This window comes from Cinclus cinclus, chromosome 2 (assembly GCF_963662255.1).
Source record: "Cinclus cinclus chromosome 2, bCinCin1.1, whole genome shotgun sequence".
Taxonomy (NCBI): Eukaryota; Metazoa; Chordata; class Aves; order Passeriformes; family Cinclidae; genus Cinclus; species Cinclus cinclus.
Window position 1 is genome coordinate 43,139,437 of NC_085047.1, and position 25,514 is coordinate 43,164,950.

The 25,514-nt window shown below is 34.6% G+C and overlaps 1 protein-coding gene across 1 annotated transcript in view; it reads left to right on the forward strand.

Annotated features, from left to right (window-relative positions):
- The window catches only part of DYNC2H1 (dynein cytoplasmic 2 heavy chain 1), a 148,359-nt gene that overhangs the window by 72,598 nt on the left and 50,247 nt on the right, over nt 1-25,514 (forward strand). The window contains exons 72-82 of the mRNA XM_062514583.1: nt 1,786-1,836; nt 3,868-3,945; nt 5,120-5,251; nt 6,589-6,661; nt 9,284-9,444; nt 11,361-11,486; nt 14,495-14,605; nt 16,385-16,540; nt 18,504-18,579; nt 20,019-20,230; nt 21,941-22,045. Of these exons, the coding sequence (XP_062370567.1) occupies nt 1,786-1,836; nt 3,868-3,945; nt 5,120-5,251; nt 6,589-6,661; nt 9,284-9,444; nt 11,361-11,486; nt 14,495-14,605; nt 16,385-16,540; nt 18,504-18,579; nt 20,019-20,230; nt 21,941-22,045 (1,281 nt within the window). The remainder of the gene's footprint in view (nt 1-1,785; nt 1,837-3,867; nt 3,946-5,119; nt 5,252-6,588; nt 6,662-9,283; nt 9,445-11,360; nt 11,487-14,494; nt 14,606-16,384; nt 16,541-18,503; nt 18,580-20,018; nt 20,231-21,940; nt 22,046-25,514) is intronic.

The following is a 25,514-nucleotide window of genomic DNA, read 5'->3' on the forward strand; positions in this document are numbered from 1 at the left end:
AAAAGCTGGAGACCAGAAGGGAAATCAAATGATAATAGATGTTGGTTCAATAGAGGAGAGTCCATTATAGAGGTAAAAATCAGATAATATATTTGAAAGAAGTAATGGAATTTGATTATATTTAAGACAGGAGCTTAAGGTACAAAGTTCAAAAAAGTTGGTTGGAACCTTCTGATGAAGGAGTAGTTTCATTGTAGACATATGGATTGACAAAGTGAAATCCCAATCTTTCAGCAATGATGTGGCCTCATAGAAATAACTCTTCTTGTTAGCAGAAGTAGATCCTGGCTGGTTTTCATTATCCAACGTTCCCTGTTTCATATTTGTTATGTTATTTGAGCTTCTGAAAATACCTTGCTTTATCTTTCTTGAGTTGCTAAAGTCATGAAGGCAGCAATGTGCTAATAGTTTATTGACTAAATTAAATCCTGGCTTCTTAAGTGTTTGTAAAGTGCAGCCCTATGTGTTGGTTTCTGTTGCTTAGCAAGCATTTCCATCAGCTATGAGAGCTCTTAGCTTAATCTAGGTTATATCTAATGCATATTTCTACAGTGTCTGAATATTCAAGAGATAAAACAGGCAAATAATATCAATTTTTTTTTTACTTCTATGAAAGGTAGAAGTAATTTTAATTAAATTTTTAAGAGGAGAGTGCTTGTACAAAATATTTAGTGAAAAAAATGAAGCTGAGGTGTTATTCTGTAAAAATCATTCCTTCTAAAGCTTTTAATGTGGTTCATCACATTAAACGAGGAGTTGCTTAATATGCTGCTAGAGAATCTTTTGTTCTAAGTCCCTGTCCCAAAAGAATTGAACCTTCTGCACTTAAACATTTTTTGCTTAGTGATGTGAAATTTATAGTATAATTTGAACAATATACTATAGAATGCCTTGTTTCTTAGTAGGGACATTCTCTTTCTCAATCAATATTTATAGATTTTTCTGAGGTAGTTTTATATTATCTGTGTATTGTACTTCTTCTTTTCTTCATAACAATATTGCACAAACCAAAAAATACTCTATGCATTTTTGTGTGCACAAGTATTTTCTTGTAACTGGGAGATGAGCATCAGTTTGTAACTGAGAGGGAGTTGTTTCAAGAGTCAGTGAGACTGATGGGTGCAAAAAATTGTGCTCGGGTTTGTATCAGTAGTATTACTCTTAGTCAATTGAATTCTAAATTTCTAATGTTACTATTGTCTTTAATTAAAATAATAATAGAATATAGATATTAATTATGCAAAATTTCAGTACTTACTAAGAATTTTTGGTCTATTTCTTGCCACCTCCAACTACAGGATTATGTAACTTCTAGTGGTTTTAAATACTTGTCTAACCTTTTTTTAAACTGTTTTCCTGGATACATATATGAAGTCTAACAGTTTTAATCATATATAAATTCAATCCTGCTTCCTGTAGTTACCTGTTCTGTGTGGGCTGCTGATGCCCCACCAGGCAGGATGTGTGTCCTTGCCAGCCACATTTGTTGCTTCCTGATCATCTGTAGATGGGCAGCCTGGGTAGCAGCTGTGGGTGCTGAGAAAGTGTGGAACTTCCCCTTTGCTTCTTTTTCTTACAAAGCACTGCAGCCACTTAGCTTGGATTCTGCAAAAGGAATTACATTCTGGTAGTATGACCTAGCATTTAAAAAATGTCTCGCAACTCTTTCACAATCTAGGATTTAATTTGTTTATCTTCCTGCTCTGCCTACATGCCACTACGTATTAATCTTTGTTCTTAAAGGTGTCTTGTGACATACCTGACTTGTTAATTTATTCCCCCTAGGAATGGGAGACTTTTACGGGTGTGATCATTGGAGACACCATCAGAAAATCAGTAAGCTACATTTATTTTCATATTTTGAAAAAGGATCATTTACTTTAATCCTGAAAAGCTAAAGTTGTATTATTACTGTGTTGTTTAATTGATTGTAGTCATACATTAAAGAAAAGAGTAATTTTTCACATTGTACTATAAACATATAAATTTATTAAAAATTTTTTTTATACATGGCAAAGTTTTCTAATTTGAATAACTTTTTGACTTTGTTGCATATTTCCTTTGATTTTTCTGTTACCAGGATGACAATTTGAAATTGCATGTTTGAGGAGGTTTTCAGCCCTCTTCTGTAACTAAAATCAGCATTTCTGAATCCCTCCTTCTCCCAGAGTCATGTATGAACTGTACTTTTTGTTTAGATTAATGAAATTGTCCACACACTTTGCTAGCTCTGAGTTGCTTTTTTCCTCAGTATCAAGGGTTCTACATCTGGTGATAAGTTTATATGTTATCCCAGGTAACTGAGCAAGCTTGTGAAGCTTTCTTTGCATGCCAAACCAAGCATGCTGTAGTTTACTAAGTGTCTTTCTATTCTATTGAATCTGTATATTATTAACATAACATTCCAGTAGAAAAGGGTAGAGAAATAGCTAAGCTTTCCATAATCTTGCCCATTATAGCCTTTCTTTGAGCAAAGGTTTTGAAAGGTGTCTTTAGGAAGCATGAGCACAAGCTGGAATCATGAACTCAGACTTCGCCTTCTCTTTTGTTTTTCTGCTCTTTTTCTCTTTCAGGCTCAGCTGCATTTTTCATCATTCATGATTTCGTTTAACCTATAGCCTTGTTTAAATATCTATCAGGGTATCTTGTACATTGAGTGGTACAAGAAAATGACCTGTGGGAGTACCTTGATTTTAGAATATTCATGAGAGCAACTGTGTTCCCATGCATGCTGGTAGAAGTGGCAAGTAATTTAAAATAAAATGTTTTCTCAGGCAGCTGGTTGCTAAAATGATCCTTGAAATGCAGTTTCTCTAGCCATCAGATGGCTCAACTACAGGCTTTGCATTTCAGTGTGACTGCAGAAGTCCCCCTTCATGTCTCTGGAGTCATTGTAATTCAATTAAATGTCTGTGAAGTGAGTGGTTGTCAAGTATGTCATGCTGTAGGCTGTTTTCAAGGAATGTGGGATCTGATTGTATAATGGAATTTAATACTGGTCTTACCTCTACCCCACCTAACACACAAACCATAGATTTTGGAAAGACTGTGTGTGTGTGTGTGTGTGTCCTTCAGCCCAAATGGAGTGTATACTGCAGACCCGTGTCAAATTTATTCCTACAATCACTTCCAAATTTTCTAGTTTTGTTCTTTCTCAGATTTAGTAACTCATGGCTGAGATACTCTTTCACAAGAAAGCTTCTGTTTTTCTGTTCTGAGCATTTAAAATTGCCCTTGACGTTGCCCACTCCTTGAGAGATCCAAATACATTTCCATGCAGAGACTCGTCAGACTGGTTGTTGTATACTGTAAGAACTTTTAATAACAAATGCTATAGTGAATGCAGAAATTCCACAGGAGCTTAAGCAGTGTTGTTCATCCTTAGAATGGCGTCCATGCCAAACGTCTAAAGAGCAGACAAATAGGACTGTGACCAAATTACCAGTGCAGAGATGTTCAGCAGTGGTGTTTTGCCCTTTGTGTGAAGAACCATCTTCATGATTGCAAATATGTGCAATGGGGTTGTTTTTTGAAGTCACTTTCTCAGAGTGCCTATGCAAGACAGCAAATCATTTGTGTCATTTGTTTTAAGTAAAAAATTACTTAGAATTGAGTGTGTCATAAGGATTCTCTAAATGCTAAGGTATTTTCTGGCTCAAGTAGCTAAGCGTTAATGTGAACGTATGTCTCATATTTAAATATTTTTGTAGCTTTTTTATTATGCCATTTAGGAATTAAAGACCACAGAAAGATTGCTGTTGTTAATGTTTTTATTAAAAAACATGGGTTTCACAACCTTATTACTGAATATAATGTTTCATGAAGATTTGTGTAACTTACGTGTGTGATGTAACTTGCTTCCATAAGGATTCACAAAGAAGTGCTCGTGACCAGATTCCCTCTTGGATAGACCAGGACCGAGTCTGGGCTGTAGCATCTTTGAAGGTATGCATCAGGTGGTCTGTTGAATTTAGAGTTTTGGTTTTGGCAGATAGCAATATGGACTTAAATACTTGGATGTTTATTTGTCAGATCAAAAGATTTTCATGTTTTAAGCTATTTATTCTATCTTCCAGAAACCATGGCTTAATATATAGTCACCAAAAAACGCCAAAGGTGTTTTTTGTTTTTATTTTAATCTCATTTTTCTGAGCCTTTTTCATGAACATTTCTACCCCATCTAACAGTGAATTTCAATTCATGCGATTGAACCTGTCATCTTACTGAGGTTACAAAACACTGAATAGTGTTTTAAATAGTAAATCTATCCAGGTTGTACAATTTTTTATAGATAGGAAGATAGAAGAAAAATTGCAACCAATATTTAGTTGTAGATTTTACTTGGGTAATGACTTTAACAAATCACTTCATATTGTATTAGAAGCCATAAACTGTTAATTCAGAAATTAATATTCTCCTCATCAGATTTCACTGTACATCTTTATAGCTGTTGCGGAGTTTGTGATTGCTCAGATTGAACTAAAATGAAAATTCTTTCTAGCATTGGTTCCTCCTACCACAGTCAATGTTGAAATCCTGATCCTGAAGGGAACTAAAGGAAAATACTAGTCCTGAAATTCTGTCTTATCCTCTTCTCCTCCTGCATGTAGCTCAGCAGCAAGAAAAATAATCCTTGACTGATCTTGGACTTTTTTTGCTAAACCCAGAGTTAGTTATTTGATTTCTCTTCAACCAGGAATCAAAAGCAATCATAGTAATGGTGTGGCAAGCATGGTAATTAGAGGTTTAAACAAACAAACAGAACTTGAGTGATGGGGTGAATCAGTAGCTTGCCTGATAGCAAATCATTACTGATAGCAGATAGCAGATCATCCTTAGAGGAAAGGACTTAAAGGTAAAGCCAATAGTTTAAAGTCAAAGAACCTTACAGTTTAAAACTAAAATTTTTAGTGCAAATATAGATTTAGTCTTTCCAGGGAATAGGTAAACAAGTGTTTGATTTTAAATTGTGCTCTTTTCTTCTCTAACTCTGAGGATGAAATTGAATTTTGTGATTTGCACAGTAGTGGTCATAGTGATATTTGGAAATAAATCAAAATATACAATATCCAAATGGCTATTCTTCTTTACAGTTAAATCTACACTATTTGTTTTGTAGGTTTCTCTCCCAGGTCTCTATCAGACACTTTGCTTTGAAGATGAAAATCTGTGGCGCACTTTTTCTCAGAGCTCTATATGTGAACAAGACTTTCCATCTCCTGTTGGAAAAAAAATTTCCTTATTTCAGCAGGTAATCTATCCATTAATAATACTGAGTTCAGCAATGAAAGTAAATTTTATATCCAGGCCTGATTGAATTATATGCAGTGACAGTCTCTACACTGTCTTACCTTTTAAGTCGTTTTGATCTAAGAATTATATATAATTTTTTATTATAGTGTATATTAATTAGTTCTCTGTTTTCTGAGTATTTTTAGTGTTTATATATTAGCTGCAACTGAGTACCCTCTAAGGTAAAAAGTTCTTTAGAAATATATACAGAATTAATTTTATGGATAGGTATTAAAATTCTTTCGTGGTTGCTGTGTTAATGCTGGATGTGTCAGCTTGTTGAGCATCTTCATCACTGAATGTGCAAACTCGCACATCTGACACCCAATGCAGTAGCAGCCTCTGCTTCTTTAGAATACAAGTCATGAAAAATAGCTTCTAAAAACCTGATGATAAATAACTCACCAAGAATATAGGACAGGCAAGTTCCTTCCTCAACTTGAAGGTCCTTTTCCACTGGAAGAGAAAAATATAATCACTTTGTGTTCATGGAAAAAAAGATGTTACTTTCAAATGATGCTGTGATTTTTCTTTTGAAGTTACTTTACATGAAAACATCCAGAGAAAGGATGGGGTATTAGACAATGTAGCTTCATGTTGATTGACTCTTTGCTACTGTCTATTTGGAGTTTTTTGTGGAGGAGGAAAATTTCTGAAATAGCATGCATGGAATTTAGGAACAAATCATTTTGGAAAGGAATTTGTCTGTGTCATATTTGATTCAATGAGATGCCGAAGAACACTTTTTATCTGTGCAGTGTGTTGTCTGAAAATGCATTTATAGGAAAGTAAATCTGGAATGATCAGTGCATCTTGTTTCTTGAACAGAAAGTATTTAGAATGTTTCTGCTTATGAAATATATTGAAACTGCATTGTTAGATTGATGTGCCACTCATAAATTAGTTTAAACTGAAACAAAAAATGTTACTGTTCCAAGTAGGACATTGCTGCCTATGTATGTGCGTAGAATTTAGATACTAGTATAAAGCTAAGTGTGCTTTCTGTCATTCTGGCTACCCACATAGCTACTTCTAAAACATTGTAGAGAAGTTTGTAGCTAACAAGTAGACATTAGATATTATCTATCTTCTGATTCTATTGATAGAACAAGCTACTTAAAAAAGAACAATTACAGTTGATTTTCCTGGAAAGGAATGATCAGATAGCTCTGTATATTCAGCGAAAATAACTTTGTTCTAAAGATAAACTCAAAGAATTCATCCTTCTTAGAAGAGTCTTGTATTTTAAATTGTCACTACATACTTTTATCTCCCCTGAATATATTTTAATTTAAGGTACTTGTGGTCCAGGCTGTCAGACCAGACAGACTACAGAGTGCCATGGCTCTTTTTGCATGTAAAACCCTAGGTAAGTTAATTTTTCACCAGGGTATTTCTGCATAACAATTAAATAGCTTTTTTTTTGTCCTATGTTTCTCTTTTTTTATATAGTTCTTATGGAATCCCTTAGTTTTAGCATATGAAAATATGCTCTAAATGGGTTAGCTGATTTTGTTTTTGTAAAATATTCTTAAAAGTGCTTTTAAAGTGCTTTGGTTTATTCTGCACAGTGATTGAAAATATAATAAAAAGATCTTTCAAATTTTTTAATTAATTCTTGAACACTGGACTAATTAAGGAAGAAGGATAACTGGTTTTCTCCAAGTTTTACAATGTAGCACTCTCCTTAAGACTGAGATTTTCCATAATACTATTTTATGTCATTTATCATTTAAAGACCGTTAGGTTTGAGATTTTATAAATGGAGTCTCAAAAGATGATTGAATTAATATCAGTCATTTTTGTCTAACTCTTGGTCTGTAATATTTCCTACTGTTTGTTTAAAAATACACATGAATTTGAGTGGTTCAATGCTGTGGTTGTCTATTCTAGTCAGTGAGTTTCCTCTCTCAAGTCTGTTATATCTGAAGTTTGAAACCTATATGCCAAATAATCTTAGTATTGTAGTACAGCACACAAAAACCTTCCTTCAGTTTTTAGCAGTTTTGAGTATCTCATTGAGGTGGACACTGTAAGTTTTAAAAGTCACTTCATCTTACTCCCTTATACTGTCTGTAGACATTATTTATTGCTCAAAATTGGCTCCATATCTGCCACTCACGCTGGGATTTTCAGCATTAAGATACAGCTTCTCTGTCAAACATTATTAGTAGATAGAGAAGGTACTTTGGTCATGGTGACATGGCCTATGCTGACAGTGTCCCTGTCTGCTGTGCTCAAATCACAAGAGTGGTCTGCAGTGTGTGTGGCTCGAAAACCAGCAGAGACCTGAATGCAGAATAAATTTATTTGCTTGCTTACTGTCTTCCAAATATTAATCTATGACATAAATTGCTTGGGTTGGCATCAGTTCCTTGGAGGAGCACTGTGCAAGGGAATGTTTTTGGTGAATTGAGCTATAGCTTCACCAAGGAAGGCAGAATACCATTGACTCCATTTGGATTTTCAGAACAAGTAAATCATCAACAAATCACACACAGATTTTTCATGCATATCAGTGAGATTGATGGAATCCTGTCTAGCACTTTTTAACTAATAAAAGATATTAAGCTTGCATGAATAATTTTTCTTTTTTTCCCCCCACCATGTCTTTTTCAGTGTCTTTGTCCTGAAACAAGTTAAACAAACTGTTTCACATAGTTCTAAAGGAATCCATTAAGTTTCCAATCTCATTTGGCTGCATTCCCGTGAAAAAAAATGAATTCCAAAAGAGCTGTAATATCCTACAAGAAAGCCTCTCAATTCTGTTTTACTCAGACATTTTTTTTTCTTTTCTCACCTTTTACCTATATTTTGAAATTTATTGATGAAGAGGGACCAAAATAATTTCTTTTGGAGATAAGGTTCATAAGAATTTTCTATGAATGTATTTTTTATCAGCTGAAGCAGGTTTATTTCATTATTGTATATAATATACAGAAATACATCATGTTAACAGCCTTTCAGTACTTAAAGGGGCCCACAGGAAAACTGGAGGTGGGCTTCCTACAAGAGCATGGAGTAACAGGACAAGGGGGAGCAACTTCAAACTGAAAGGGAGTAGATTTAGATTAGATATTAGGATGAAATTCTTTCCTGTGAGGGTAGTGAGGCAGTGGAACAGATCGCCCAGAGAAATTGTGGATGCCTCATCTCTGGAAATGTTCAAGGCCTGGCTAGATAGGGCTCTGAGCAACTTGGTCTAGTGGAAAGTGCCCCTGCCCATTGAAGGGTGCTGGAACAAGATGATCTTTGAGGTCCCAATGCAAACTGTTCCATGATTCTGTGGTACAAAGTATATAGTGTTGTTCTAAGTGCAACATACAACAGCTCAAGTCTGAAAACAGACTGTGTCCTCAAGAAGTGTATATTGCATCTTTTAGTACTTGTGGCATAGGTGTCACTGAGTTGGGCTCTTCTGTCTTACTACATGTATGTTGTGATTTCTTATTGCACCCAATGCTTCACTGGTAAATGCTGGTCTAAAGATGCATGAAAATATGTGGCTAACACTATTCAATTTATGATACACTTATACATGTATCTTTGGGCTCATGTATAAATCCCTTGCCTATACTAGGTCAACATTCTAGGCATTTAAGTTGTATATTAAAACAAATAATAGTTGTAAGTAATCATAGTACCAAGAACCATGTAAGTCGAATAATTGACACTCTTAGGGCAGTAAGGACAGAAGTTCTGCATGTGGACATACACACTGCAGTCTCATTCCACTCCTCTCTGTATGTTTTCCTCAAACACTCTAAATAAAGACTGCAGTTTGTCAAGCTGGAAATCCAGAAATACATTTCTTCCCAATATGGGGTGCCTTATAGCTATTTGCATCTTGTAAGGATTTTTTCTTCATTTTAGAACCAGTGTGATGGGGTCCGCTGAACAGAACTCTTGACAGCCAGATATACTCTAAAGTGGATAATGAAGCACTCCATGATACATAGTCACTTTATTTCCATAATAATTATAATTATAGGAGTAAAAGAACTATCTCCATCACCTCTGAATATGAAACGTCTGTACAAAGAGACCCTGGAAAGTGAACCCATCTTGATAATAATTTCTCCTGGTGCTGATCCTTCTCAAGAATTACAGGAACTTGCCAGTGTTGAAAGAAATACTGAGTGCTACCATCAGGTCAGTCTTAGATAAGTGTACTGATTAAAACCACAATGTGTAAAGTTTTGCTGTAATAATATCTGTTTTTCTTCATCTTCCAAGGAAGTTGGTAAGTAAAATCACAGTTTTGTGTCTGTGGTGTTCTGTTGTTCCCATCTGTCTTGACACTTAACTTTTCATTCCATTGGCAAAGTGGGCTGGAGAAGAGACACACAATTAGTCATGCACAGAAGCAGAATCCAAACAAGAGACATTCCTCCAGTGTGGAGAAGGAAAAAATTAGAAGATGGATGGAAAAGAACAAAAGAGGCTGAGAATTGTTATACATGCTGCAACATTATCTTTTTTGTGGAGTAATTGAAACAAACAAAAGCCACTAAAAAATAGACTTCATAATTTCTTCTGCTTATAGGATTTGCACATTTCTTTCTTCAACAGAAAACATAAATTGGGTGCTCAGTGTTTGTGAATACCTTAGGTATTTTTCGAAATTCTGTAAAATATTTTGAGAAATTTGCATCCTTGAAGGTTCCAAGAATCCACTGGATAAACCCCTTAGCTCTTTATTTGATCTTTCATAACTGGCCCTACTTGGAGCAGGAGATTAGACTAGATACCTTCCAGGATCCATTCAAATTCAAATTATTATATGAATCAAGTGGTTTCCTAGTATTCCAAATTCACAGTACCAATATACTTTATAACTTTCTGTAAAATATTTCCTTCTGTCATTTGACATATTGATGGGAGGGTAGTTGTTATCTAGCTGATCACTGGTTAGCATAGAAATGGAAAATGTCAAGTTTAATGTTGCTTTTAAATAGTCCTTGAAATTATTCCTTTCCTGGAACATAAACTGATATATTTTTCCCATCAAGCTGTAAATATTTAGATCCTACTGCCATCTTATCTAGCTGTGAACATTGCAGAGTGCGGATCTCTTGCTCTGCCATATGGATTTTCATGATCATCTCCAAATATCCTTTACTTGTTGGACTTTCAAAATGTAGCATAGTATGGTATTCAGTTAAGGATCAGGACTCAAAGCTAAATCATCTGAAAGTTGTTATACTAATGAGTATATATTTTTGTTATTTTTTACTATACTTTCTCATGTACTTTGAATAGCGCATAAAAGACGGAATTTTCTTCTCTGTTGATTTGTTTCTCACATGGGATAAAGAGCAGAGGACTAAGTTTGTGCCACCTGCTACTATATTGCTGGCGACTTTCAGTTGTCTTCTTTTGGCTATTTTCAATTATTTTAAGAAAATGTGCCAGTTCTATTTGGTTAGACAATCATAATGCCAAGAAAAGACTTTAACATTGGCTACAACCTCTTTATTTTCAACTTGTTTGGTTCAGGTTTTTTTTGTTATGTATATCTTCCAATTAGATTGTAAGGTGGAACTAATGCTACTATAAAAAGTGAAGAAGGGAGTATATGTTTAGCTATTCATATATCCCAGCTGAAAAGAGCGCAGCCTTAGTTTTTCACTCATCTTAATATGAAATTGAGTATTTCTCTTCAAAGGAAGTACTCATAATTTCTAATCAAAAGAAACTTAATTCTCATTTAGTTCTTATTTTTTCAGTTCTGCAGTAATGCAGTTTAGTCATTGGTATTTAAATTACTTGTTGACTTCCCAGGGAATACAATCACTGTCACCAAGTGATGTATGTTTTTTTTCCATTAAAAAACTAGGTAGTGTTTGTACAGAACCTGACTAGATAAATTGCAAAGAAAAACCTGTTTCTGTTCATCTTCTCCCTACTTTCGTAACCTATTGCATTACAGAAAAATCTGGTTATCTTTAGCACTGTTTTTTTTTTTTTTTTTTAACATATGTGTCCCAACTTGGGAACACAATTTTGTATTTAACTGTTAAATGAGGTATGAGAGATACTTGATACAACTGTGTCTGCCGTTTCAGGTTGCCATGGGCCAGGGCCAAGCTGACCTGGCTATTCAAACTTTAAGAGAATGTGCTCAGAATGGAGAATGGCTGTGTTTGAAGAACCTGCATCTTGTTACATCTTGGCTTCCTGTGTTGGAGAAGGTGAGGGTAAATAGAGATGACGATATGGGTAACCAGACAACCAGATAAAATTAGTATGAAACATTTCTGAAGCATTTAAAGCATTTCCATGGCAATGTTTAAAATTGTGGCTTAAAATACACTTTTGTGGTTTCTTCAGTCATGAATAAGGTGAACTGCTTCAGATCTATGCCGCTCCATTCTTTGTGTGAGTGCTTTAATTTTCATACAGTGTGGAGTATTTCTACCACAGTGAGTGAGCAAATGCTCCAAATTAGTACTTCTGGTATTTTATGGGATACTGTCCATGTTTTTCCATGAACTATGAATCTGTGCATGCTTGAATTTATTTTCTCCCCCCTTCATTCTAGGACTTTTGTTTTAGTAGTTCTTTGTTTTTTAAGTGCAGACTCAGGCTGAGTCACTAGGAGGTTTTTGCTAATTTGAAATTAAAATGTCTTGTATTTTATAGAAACACACACCTATGGTATATAAAATCACTAACTTGCTAACTAAAATTGATTTTATATGATATACTTTTCATGTACATCACCATGAAATCCTTGAAGTCAGAAGTAAATAACGGAATTCCTTCAACAGTTGCTACAGTCTTAATTTTTCAGTTTTCAATGATTTTTGTAAAGCATAGTCCATGGACATGAGCTATGTCTGTCATAGCTGTCATCTGTCTAGCAGTAACCATGTTCGTGTACCTTCAGCATTCCTATAATCCATTCTTAAAAATGGAAAGGCAAAGCAAGATGACACTTATGTGTGTCATGTAGTCTGAACAAGACAGTCAACAGTAATGAAATGTTTGTAAGCTCCTTGCTGAATACAAAATTTCTGATCTTGTAAGTATTAAAATATGGATATGTGTCATGAGGGTCTTATTCTTTCCACATGAACATAATACTGAATGTGTTAAACTTCTTGCTGAGTGTAATATAGACTGAGATTTGCTGATGTTTGACTCTGCACATCCCCTTGCCTGTTCTGCATACCATTACCAGGTATGAGGCTATGTAATTCTTACATTTGAACATCCTCTTTAGAGACTGTTGGATATTCATAAGTCACTTTCATCCAGGTAGAGAAATTCAGTTCTCACAGTCTTTAAATATGGACCCAACTGTACCACAGTGAGGTAGATTGAAAACTGGCTTTATTGTGTTACTCAGAGAGTTACTTTCAGCATCAAAAAATCCAGTTGGAGGCCAGTCATCTGTGTTGTGCTCTAGGTATTGATACTGTGGCCAACATTGTTTAACATCCTGATTAATGTGGTGAATAGTAGTACAAAGTGCATCCTCAGCAAGCAGAGGTGATAAAAAACTGAGGAAAATGATTGATGTAACAGGTGAGTGTATTTTCATTCAAAAGGGTGTTGATAGGCTGGAGAAGTAGACTGACAAGAGCTTTGTGAATTTCAGCAAAGGGAAATGGCAAGTGCTTCCCATGAGAGGGAGTAACTCCAGCCACCCAAACTATTTGGGGACAAACTGGCTGAAAAGCAGCTTGTCAGAAAAGATCTGTGAGTCCTGGTGGATAAGAAGGGGACCATGAGCCATCAAAGTGATTTTTCAGCAAAGACCACTGGCATCCTGGGCTGTTTTAGGCAGAGTGTTGCCAGCAGGTGGAGGGAGGTCATCCTTTCCCTCTCACTCGGCGCCGGTGAGACACATCTGGAGTTGTGTGTCCACTGCTTGGCTAGACAGTGCAAGAGAGACATGGACATACTGGAACCAGTTCAGTAAAGGGATGCAAAGGTGATGAAGGAGCTGGAGCATGTATCATACGAGGAGCAACTGAGAGAACTGGCACTGTTCAGCTTTGGAAAGAGAAACCTCAGGGGAATCTTAGTATTTTGTATATTGGCTGATGGGAATGAGTAAAGGAGACTAAGTCAGACCCTTTTCAGTGGTGTCCCATGACAGAACAAGAAGCAATGGGTACAAACTAAAATACAGGAATTACTATTTAAATATATGATAAAACTTATTTTAATGTGAAGATGGTCAAACACTGGATCAGGTTGCCCAGAGAAGCTGCAGGGTCTCCATCCTTGAAGATACTGAAAACCTGACTGGCTACAGATCTGGGCAACTTGTGTCTCACTCTGGTTTGAGCACAGAGTTGGACTAGGCAGTCTCTGGTAGTTCCTTCCAAGCTTCACAGTTGCATTATACTATGTACCAGTTATAGTTGTCATTTTGCTTAAATAGTTGAACAAGTAATGGTTTTTCAGATTTTTTTCTTTACTATAAACATTGAAAACAAAATGATAATGATTATACTCTAGAGATTATCAGAATGAATGGAATGTGAGAAAATATTTTAAGAGGTTTCTGAGCTATGTTTCTTCCAACACACATATATAAAACTGTTGACTTTGTTCTGAAACCACTTGTCAGGCAACTTTGGTGTCTTTGATGGCAAATGTGTGGGTTCCAATGAGCATAAAGCACCAGCAATGTGTTTCCATATATTCAATAATTATATATTTTTGTGAAGCCTTTATATTTGAAATAACTGTTGACAGTATTTCTCTCAGAACTCAATTTTCCGAACTTCAGTCTTCTGTGAATCATGATACATGAAGGGTTCATGCAGCAAATACTTGAAGAAAAAGAAATTAATACAGCTATTCTGGTGTTGAAAGTCGTTGAGATCTGTTGTTGATATGCAGCCCACATTGCAAGCCTTCATCATTTTTGATGTAGCCTTCTGGTGTTATTGTACTTAAAAGAGCTGCTCTGTATTTCTATATCCTGAATTTAGTATCTAAGAGAAAGGTGAAAATATTTTGACACAGCTAGGATGAACTTCAAATTTGAGAACAGGAATGATATAGAATGTGCGGAGGTAACGCATTTTGAACTATAACCTTATAAGCAACTGTCAATTTTTTAGATAAACCTAACTTTCTAATCCAGGATATTATAATTTTGTAAATACTGTTCTATGTATAAAAACCCCAATCACCTCAAAGCCTATTTCAATATCTCTTGAAATCATCTCTTTAATAGGAACTGAATACATTACATCCTCAACCAAACTTTCGCCTTTGGCTTACTACAGAAGTTCATCCAAAATTTACTCCGATTTTGCTTCAGTCAAGTCTGAAAATAACGTATGAAGTAAGATCTGTTTGGAAAGCTTTTATTAGATTCGTACATTAAATGAACCTTGATGTAGAGCAAACTGTACGTTTAGATAGAAGAACTGGTTTTACCTTATATTTCAATTACATGTAATACAAAAAATATGAGTTTATCTTGAAATGTGATTTTTTCCTAGATGCTTTTTCCAATTGAAAGTATGAACTGAAAATAAGTTCACATAGGAGAAGTAGTTGTTCTGTTTTGTGCTCCAAACTCTTTTGTGTGTTTAATCAGTTTTTCTTAAAAACAAATATATACGCAGGTGTTGTTACATGGATGGAAAACAAGGAATTTCTCTTTGAAGAATATCCTCATCTGAAGACCACAGAATCCCACTTTCTCATCCTTATTTCCCTTTTTTGCCCTATAGCTTTATATTCACTGGATTTTTTTTTTTAAATGGCTCTCCTTCCATACAGCAGAACATAGTTAAAAGCCTTTACTCAAAATTGAGATCTGTGCATTTGAAATGGCTCAGTTTAAGGAATAACTGGGACTGTGTTCCTCCAACTGATTGGAAAGTAGTCTAATCGTGAACGTACTTAAGCAGTGATGTCCAATATGGAAATCATTAGTGGGAGTGCTCCCAAGTCTTCCATTCATAATGGAGAGGGGAGATTTTGCCTGCAGCTAATCCAGGAAGCCTTTTAGAGTCCAATGTTGCTGACTTTCAAGAAGCTGAAATAGTTACACTTTAGATTGACTGGAGGTATTTTAAAGTTTTTACAGTACCTTCTTGGTTATTTTGAGGTCTTCAATGGTATAGAAACTGCAGGACTGTATTACTCATTCCACTGTCTTTGGAAATTGAAACTTTGCGCAAATGCAATATTTTAAATAATTTTGTTTCCTTTCCAATTGTAGTAAATATCTTGTTACCTTGAAAGAACAATGACAGGCAATGACTTGGCAAATGATATTTGATTATTATATGGCTGTAGTATGTTCAATGTATGTAGAAGTTTACCAATGAAGATACAGTTATTAAAAAAACCGTGCATTTACTACAGTATTTTGCAATAATTTTTCAGAAGCACCAATGGTGATCTTATGGAAACACTAACAGCCATTTTTCAAAAGAAAGAAAGAACAACAAGCATTTTTAGAAACACAAAATTGTAATTTAAATATCTTCAAAACTCATGTTTGCCTTGAGACCTGAAAATAATTTGAGAATGGCTGAGTATCCAGCTGTTTTTACTTTTAAGCACTGTAATTTCAGTTGCTGCCTACGCCTCTAATGCAGTTATTTCTAGTGGTTGTGAGCCTTACCTACTACTAAATCTGAGATTTGGCATTTTATCATACATATATACCATATTTATATACTAGCAAATAGAGCGTGGGGATGGCATAAGGCAATTTCACATTTACCACATCACTGAATTAATTGGTATTTGAGGTTGTAAAATCAGAAAAAAATTCTTTTGGTTGAAAACAATTGGATTTAGTTTATGCTGATGTGTTTTGATAGAGTACTATGCTTTCACTAAGTTCTTTTATTGTAGTACAGTCCTATAAGTTGATCCTGGCTATGTGGTTACCATTTTCTTCAATGTGTTGAAGTTATTTTCACTACAGAATCATTCTGTTGTTAGGCCATTTATTGAAAACATTTTTTTCTTGTTAAATTTTATTCTTTTAAGTACCATTTGTCATTTCATTAAGTTACAAATTCCAGGTTATGATCTAAGAAAATAGCACATTAAAATGCCAGGTTTTCTGTCTAGAACAGTGTTCTTCCTTTCAATGCAGGCACCTCCAGGCCTCAAAAAAAATCTCTTGCGAACTTATGAATCTTGGACACCAGAGCAAATCAACAAAAAGGGAAATTTGTCTAGAGCACATTCTCTCTTTTGTTTAGCATGGTTTCATGCTGTATGCCAAGAAAGAAGAAATTATATCCCTCAGGTAATACTTTATTTGCTATCTTTTAAAAAATGTGCCTGATTTATTAGCTTTTATACTTGGAAGTATTTTTATCATGTATTTTTTGGGTCATATTCAGAAATGAGAAAACCTTGAATATTTCTGGTGCCTGCCTTTATTGTCTCTGAATTCATTGAAAAATAAGATCCTGGTAACCTCAGTTCCTGTGCTTCTGAAAATTGCTTCTGCCTGCATGGCATTATTTTGTGATTCATGTGCTAAGTGATACTGCTACAGAAGTGTGGAAAAGATTCTGTGAATCCTGTTTGCTTGGGACAGGCAAAAATATTATGGGAACAGAATTGAATGGAAGACATGAGAAAAGAGATACTGGAGGGATGGAGGAGATGACATTGTCTACACTTTCTTCATGCAATCTCCCTCAAGGGGAAAGAAGAACACGGGAAATCCTTAATTTCTTGTGAGGATTGTAAAGATTTTCAGAGATACGTTTTTTCCTTAGCTAATTTTTTATTTTTTTTTTTTTCTGGCTGCAAGATGCTTAAATTAAACAGACCAGAAAAACCCAGCAAATATCAAACTACTTTATGTCTTGTTTATTTTATTCTATTTAAACCAGGTATGAAGTTACTCTGCCATCTGAAGGGCTTGATCTGGCATAGTCTGTAATGTTTGAGAGCTTTTTGCTAGTTTTGACTTAGGGCTAACAACCTTTAAAAAAATCACTTTTTAGTAACAGGCCTTTGAATACGGTGTTCAAGAAGTACAATAGGTGAAAATAATTTTCATGTTCAAATGACACATGAATTCTCCTTTGTTCATGTTCAAATTCACATTCATTTGGCACTACCTTTTCAAGTAACACAAGATAGGATTGATGCTCTCTTTAATTCCACTACAAAAATGTGCAGATAGTGATGGGTTTATATTTCAAGATTACCAGTTTCTAACATTGATGGACTGGAGTTAATCTCAGGCTGAAGTTAATCTCAGGAAGTTCTTGTATTTTATAATGAATTTTGAGTTGTTTTGGGTTCATGTACAGATCTGTCCAAAAACCCCAACATGGACACTGTTAGGAGCATCTTTCCAGAATATGACCTTCAGGGTGGCTGGCTGATAGTTTTTTGTGATCTGTGGAGCAGCTGCAGTCTTGACCTCAGGCTGTATTCATCTCACTGGACATCTGCATGTTGCTGACATGTTTGCATTTCTCATCATGAATAATAAGCACTCCTGCTATGATTTCATCCATATGCAAAGTACACCGTAAAAGGATAGAGCAAGAGGACATATGTTTGAGGTCTGGATTTCCTAAGTGGTTTGTCATATATTAGTATTTATTTATACTTACCCATTTACACTGAAAGCTTTTTCTGAGAATCACATACACAGTACACATTCCTGCGGAATAAAGACTAATGCCCCAAGAACAGAAAGGAGGTACAAACTGCAAATGAATAAAATATGCATGTGGTGGTCAGTATTTTTATGGTAATAGTAGCAGTAATTGATAAATTTTTTAGTCAGATGAGAAGTGACATGAATCAAGGAGTAAGGTGATGAGAGTATATTAAAGACTATGGTTGAACAATTAGTCCTATTTATGAAAATACTGTCTGTATACTGAAATACAAAAAGGCTCTCAGAAATAAAAAATATAATTCAATGCATAATCTGGTTGCAGATGTCAGCAAGTTTCAGTTTAAGTAAATATTGATATGAAATAAAATAACTTGAAGTTTCTATTTTTCATACTCAATGGATTCTGGTTTTTGCAAGTATATAGAATTAAATGTACTGTTACAACTGATTATTTTTTTATACTACATCTATTGAATGTTTAAAAAAATGCACTTTGTGGTCACAAGTTGTTTCTTCATTTAGTATTATACAGCACTAAGTAACCACATGATACTGGTATTTTACTTCATGATCATCATTGTGTGACTAATTAAATTCTTTGGATTTCTTTTCATGTTAGGGTTGGACCAAGTTTTATGAATTTTCTTTGTCTGATCTCCGTGCTGGTTTTGACATCATTGATAGACTCTTTGAGGGTAAGTCACTTCTTAAGGAAAAGCAATTAGTTGGGATTTTTGCATTAAGAGCTTTATCTTTCTATAACACTCATATGTAAGTGGAGATGCTGTAGAGCTCATCGTCAGTAAGCAAAACGAGAAAAACAGGATGAATCATAAATCCATTTTTGTGTGATTGGATAAACCAATAATTCTTGGTGCCCAGTAGAGTATGCTGCTCAGCTTCTTGAGTGCAGAGGAAGAAATAGGAAATACAGGGCTGCCTGTAAGATGAAATCTTGTGTCTCCATTCTTTCCCAGTGTGAGTTCCCCTAAATACTGAATAAAAGAATTGAATATGAAAGATTGACACTCAGTATTAGATAGACCCCACTTTATTGTTCTGTTAGCCAGTGTAGGAATTTCTAATATAAGTTAATATGATAAAGGTAATTCTTTAACTTCTTGCATTTTGTACAATTTCAAAGTAAAGTTAAGAACTCATATGTAGAGATAATTTACGATAATTGACTTAAATAGGACTTGTGGATGTTTACTCCTTCTGAAATTTGACCTTAGTTGTGCACATTTGAACCACACAGCAAGGTAAAGAGATTGAATCATTAACTGTCAATGATAATCATTAATTATTACTGTGAAAATATATTTTCTTATGAAGGAATGATTGAAGCTTTGGAAAACAACGAATTACCACCCATAAACCTACCCACTTAAAGGAATTGCCACTTCCCTCTTTCATGGGACTTTAGGGAGTACCTTTCTGATCAAACTTTCACCTGCACATGAAAGCTATAGGATACAAGTAGATCATTGTCCCATGTAGTTATTTTGGGCAGCTATGATAAAATGGAGGAAAAAAGTTATTTTGAACTTGTGGGATATAGCTGGGTCAGACTAATCTAACGTGACATCAATCTGACCGGGAAATTATTATTATTACCATGTTTAAGTTTTTGTGCTATGTTGTGTGATTCATGATGGTTGGCAAAGTTTCTATCCTGGACCTGTTTGTGTTTGAAAGATGACATTTCCAGTAATTTTACCTATTTAGAGTATGATCTGCTTTTGGTTTAATTAGTTGGTTTATATTATGAGATCAGATAGTACTGTAGTAGAAAATAGTGTATAAAATTTTACTTATTACAAAGGAGTACAAAATTAAAGTTTTAATGGCATAATTTCTGGAATGCATGTAACCAAAAAGCACTTCAAGTCTAAAGCAAGTTTTCTAATAATTCATTTGCAGCACACCAAGTGATCTTATTTTCAATGACAAATATTTGTGAACACAAGTTTCTGCAGCTTTTACTATTTGGTGATATAGAAGAACAATTAAAATTTTGTTATTTGATATGTTCATCTCTTATTATCCTGAAGAACTGCAGTGACAAGAAGAAATTCTTATAATGCAATGCTATTCAGTGATACAAAACTAATACTAATTAATTAATTCACAGGTTCCAAAGATTTCCAGTGGGAATTTGTTCATGGCTTGTTTGAAAATGCAATTTATGGAGGCCGTGTAGATAATTACTTTGATATGAGAGTCCTTCGGTCCTACTTGGAGCAGCTTTTCAATTCACGAGTCATTGGCACTTTCAATGCCAGAGGCAAGAAGATGAGTACTTTCCCATGTTCCATCTCTTTACCCAATTCCTGCAGTATTTTGGTAGGTATACATCTTCTATCACCTAATAAATAATGTATTTTCAAGAATTACTCTTGAAATACTTCCGCAAAGAAAACCAAAGTTACAATCCAAAGGATACCTCTATTTCTTGAGAAAATTATCTCTTTTGTGTGGAGCATTAACTCTGTCAGTTCACTATTCTTTTTTATGATATCTGATTGGACTGTGGTGCAGAGCAGCCTAGCTATGAAGAGTTGAGTGTAAGAAATTGGGTTAATTTATTACAAAGATATAATTATGTTTTTATATAATTGGTATATTATCGTAACCGTAGTTTTTTAAAGACTGCTAAATATTCCTACAGCTTCTGGATGAAACAGGAAAACCCGAATATACCTTCTTGTTTCCAAAATATATCAACATTCTGACAGTCTGTTGGTAGGCCATGAAGGATATATGACATTTTATTTGGTGATAAATAACAGATTCTGATTCTCCTTCAGTATTTCTTTAGTGTAAAAGAGAGGGAATTCAACAGTCTAAGCAACTGATCTCTCCCTGTCCTTTCACCATATAATTATTGTTGTTACTGTGATTAAGATGCACTTACATTCTGATGAAGGACTCCATACTAGACCTCTAATATGAATGAATATAAATCCTATTGTCTCAAAGTAAACTCCTGTGATTTGGCACTCTTTACCTGGATTCTGACTGCTCAGGTTTGGTTTGGGTGATTTCTTATTGCTTTATTATGACCATTATTTCTTATTGTCTATAGGTATGCTGAGTTAATATCATAAAAATAGAAGGGGTAAACTAACCAGGCTGGTCTCTATTGTTGTAGATAATATGGTCAAATAGATGAATCTTTTTTTTCTAGCCTGCACAGCATTTGATATCTCTCACTATCTTACATGATTATGTATGCAATAATTTATAGTTCTGTGTCTCCAAGTAGTATTTCCTCAGTGTTTGGTGTAGAGTTCTGCTACTGTTGTTACCTCTGAAGTGAGATTCCATGTTAGTGAGTTGTGCATATCCAGCACATGCTCCTGCAAGCAAAGACAAAGTGCACGTGGCACATATGCAGCAGGGTGCTGCCAGACTTTCAGACAGTAAATATTTTTGCCTTTGAATCACAATGTCCAGCACCATTGGTCTACCTCAGTCTGCAAGGCCTCTGTCTGTTTTGTGCAAGAGAGCATCACTGGTGACTATTACACTGCAACCACTATCAATGTTATTCTGCATGTCCAATGATTATGCAAACCTATTTTTACCTAAACAACTTCACTTTCTTTGAGTGAATATTTTTGCGTATTTAAATAGAAGTGACTGCTCTTAATTTTATAGATATGTACTATACTCTTATTAGAATTCCAAATACCGAAGTATTTTTTGTTTCTGTATTATCATTAATCCTACCTTTAAGTTTTCCACTGAAGTATTGTACCTACTTTTCAGGGACAGTCTTGGTTTATTTTTTTTTTCATTTGATAGTGTCACTGTAATCAGAATTGCTTTTTGCTCTTCTAGAGTGAAAATGTTATATTAAAGAAGATAGTTTCTGTTAAATAAAATGAAGAAAACTACAAATAAGATTACCATATGTCATGTCTTATGTACTATTTTAATCTTTGTGTTATGCTATGCACTTAACAAAATTCTTTTCAGCATACACTATTAATTTTCATGAGCAGAATAAAAAGTTCCCTTTGTTATGTCTATTCTTTTCTTCTTATCCAGGATTATCGTAATATTATTGAAAGCCTTCCAGAAGATGATAAACCTGACTTTTTTGGCCTGCCAGCTAATATTGCTCGTTCATCACAGCGTATCATCAGTTCCCAGGTAAAGTTAGCATTTTTCATTGTCCTCTAACTCCTTTCTGCAGCCATTACAAGCTGAAGAACCCAAACACCTGTCCATAAATACAGTTTCCCTAAGACAGTCAGAGTAAATTGATGTATTTTTTTATGTGTTGATTTTTATCTGGAGAATATTTTAATATAATACATTTAATCTTCAGTTACAAGAGAATTAATTTAGAACTTAAATAAACAGATTGAGAGTTTCTGATAGTATAATTCACTTCACCCTGAAGAGTGGTACAAAAGTTTTACACATGGAATATGGTTAAGACTTTATGATTTTGATGAAATAGAAATTCTGAAGAATTTTTCCAGAAATTCCAGAATTCTTTCAGTTATTAAAAATTTCCATTCCAGTTAGAAATGTGGTCTTTTAAGTGACATCTGGATGAGAGCACAGTTATAAGTGCAGTTAAACAGTACAAATCTTTCAAATACACATTAGCATAGTTTATTTGATTGGTAAATTAGTTGTCAGATAACGTGGAAGTTAATGGATTCGAGACTCTTAAATCAGAGCTGTGAAGTGAATTGTTCTGTGTATTGGGGCTCTCTTTAATTTTCTGCCCGGCCCTGGTGTTTTGACTTATGTATGGGCAAGTTATAGAGGGGAAAATATTATATCATAGAATCATAGGTTAGAAGAAACTTCAGTGATCTTCTGGTCCAACCTTTGTTGGTAAAATCAGTTTGAAGTTCTCTATAACTGGATTTTCCTATGAATTCAAGACTAAGAATTGAATTTCTTTTAAAAAGTACCTAATTGTTTGCTCACAGTCTCTTAAAAAGGGCTCCAAGCAGAAATTTCCTATTGGTGTAAGACCTCTGATCTACTAAAAAAAAAAAATAATAAAAATGCCTGCAAGTATTGTATTTGTTGACTATCAAATACAGTACTGGTAAATTTGTTTAAATATTTCTATTCAATTAAATCCATATCTGTGTTGCCAAACTATTTGTGATTTCTGTAGAACATGAAAACAAAGATATGTAAAGACAAATCAGTAGGATGAAGATGCATAAGCTATTAGGCTGAACTCAAGAACTTGTCTGTTGCAAAGCTAATTCATGCTCCGAGATTCATTGTAGTTCTCTTTGATTTTGTCTTAAAATCATTTACATAAACATCCATTTAGATGCTTTTGTTTCTCTCAGATTCACTGTAGACTGCTGATTTTTTTTTATTTCACCTGTGCTTGCATAACTTGTTAAAATCTGTGGTTGTTAAAAATGCTAATATTTGAAAATCAGAATAGACTCAGAGCTCCCATATGAAGGGAAATAGATAATGAGTGCATATACATATAAACTCACACTCTACTGAACTGGTCTGCCATAGCATTGATTATAAGCTATAAATTATGGGTTGAAAAATCTTGAAGATGTGAGACTTCTCTCGTTACAGTTCTGTGAGATGATATTTTTATCATAATGAGATTTTTTTCATCCTTCCAATAGTATTTTGCGGTATTTCTTTCAAGTCTTAGGCAATTTAAGTAACGAAAATGTGAGATTTTCCTTAAACCGTTCTTCTCCCTCACTGTGAATCCTACTCCCTTTCCATTTCGGACAGTTTGGCAACAGTTTTAGATCCATTAGTGATCCTATGGTTGACAATTGAAAATTCAATGCTCGTTTTCTAACAGGAGTGTTTCTCAGAAATCCATTACCAAGCTAAAGCAAAGAAAAGGTGAATGAACAAGGGTAGTCAGAAATCAGTTGCTACCAGCTCAGTGCCATGTCTCTAGCATCAGAAAGGTGAAATGTAATACCCAGTCCACTACTTAGCTGATTCTCCAGACTTTCTATGAATATTATTAATTTTTCATGCCTAGAAGTGATAGCTTATGCTGCTGCAGCAACACAATTTAGTTGGAAAAGGCTGCAGTACAGTGCAGCATTTTGAAGTCATGCAGATATCTTTTCTGTAACCTATGGATTGCTAGTCTTTGGGTAAACCTAAAACATCAATAACAATAAAGGGTCTTTTTTCAGAAATCTTATTAGTGTTGAGTATGTTCACAGCTTCTTATCAGCAGATAACTTTTATAATTTAAAAGCTGAATATTACCATCAGTATTATTTTTACATTGGCAATTGCTGATTGATTTATTAGAAATTACGTCTTGCAATGTCGTGTAATTCAGAGTATTAATATTGAATGCATACTGGTAAAATCCTTCTTTTAAATAAATACTTAAAAAGACACTATCTTTTTAGAAATATGACTTGTTTTTTTCTGAGTTGTGTACTTAGTTGGTCTAAGTAGGTAAAGATAAGTTAATTTTAGAGCCTAGATTTCTAGAGTTCACTGTGTCTCTTTGTTTTTGCCTCTCCTGATGTTACAAGTGTTTGGCATATGTCGTGTATTGAATATGGTTGTGAATAGTCTCACATCTCTTGTTATGTTCTCTTTGCAGAACAATGCATTAAAACAGAAAACACCTCCACTGACAGTGCAGCTGCAGCAGTCAGTGTATACCTCATTTTACCTTTTATACACCAGTAGAGATTCTCTGTACTGCATCTAGTTCTTCATGCTCAATAGCTGTCCTCACCACTTAGTTACAGTCATGCTCCTTTCTCCTGATCTGATAAACACTGTATTTTGCCTACATATTGACCCATAGTCAGGTGGTCCAGTCTCCCAGTCTAAGTTATAACCAATGATTAGAACAATCAGAATATGTGGAGGTTTGCTTTAGGCTTCCTGTGCAATGAGAAGAGTCTGTAATTTAGATATCTCTCTTGTGACCTTCTTGCAAAGTGGAGTTTTGGTGCCAGTGGACTCTTATTCTTAGTTCTGTGCTTTTATGAATTCTTGTAAAAAAATCTCATTCTTCGTTATAGTTGTAGTAGTACTATATGTAAGTGTCATCATCAAAATAAAATTTATCATATGTGATAAATGGAATTTTGATAGACTGAAACAGACAGACCTGCATATGCATTTTTAAACCTTGGAAAAGCAATAAGGACTGTCCTGTTCTGTGCAGTATTTACCATACCTGCAACTAATATGACTTATTGCCAGTAACCATCCTAGGAGGATGAAATGAAAATGTAGAGGCATTGTTTTGTCTCCCTTCTTTGTACAGCTGACATACTCACTGCAGGGACTCTAGAGAGTTTAGCATGTGTTGAGTGATCCAGACAATTCCTGCTGAACACAAGTGACTGCAGCCTGTAAGTAGTAGCTATATATAATCACTCAACTGGGTAATCTAAGCATTCTTCAATAATAGAGTAAATTAATTTGATAAAAAAAGACAATCAGTAACTGGCAAGTTGCACAAGATTCTTCAAATATGACTGCCAGTGATAATGAATATGGCTAGCACATGGTTTGCTCATTGCTAGTTTCTCTATACAATACTGTGTTTAATGATTCTGATAATATCTTGCCTCAGGAATTTAGCATTCTTTTAAACACTATAATGCTTCACAGA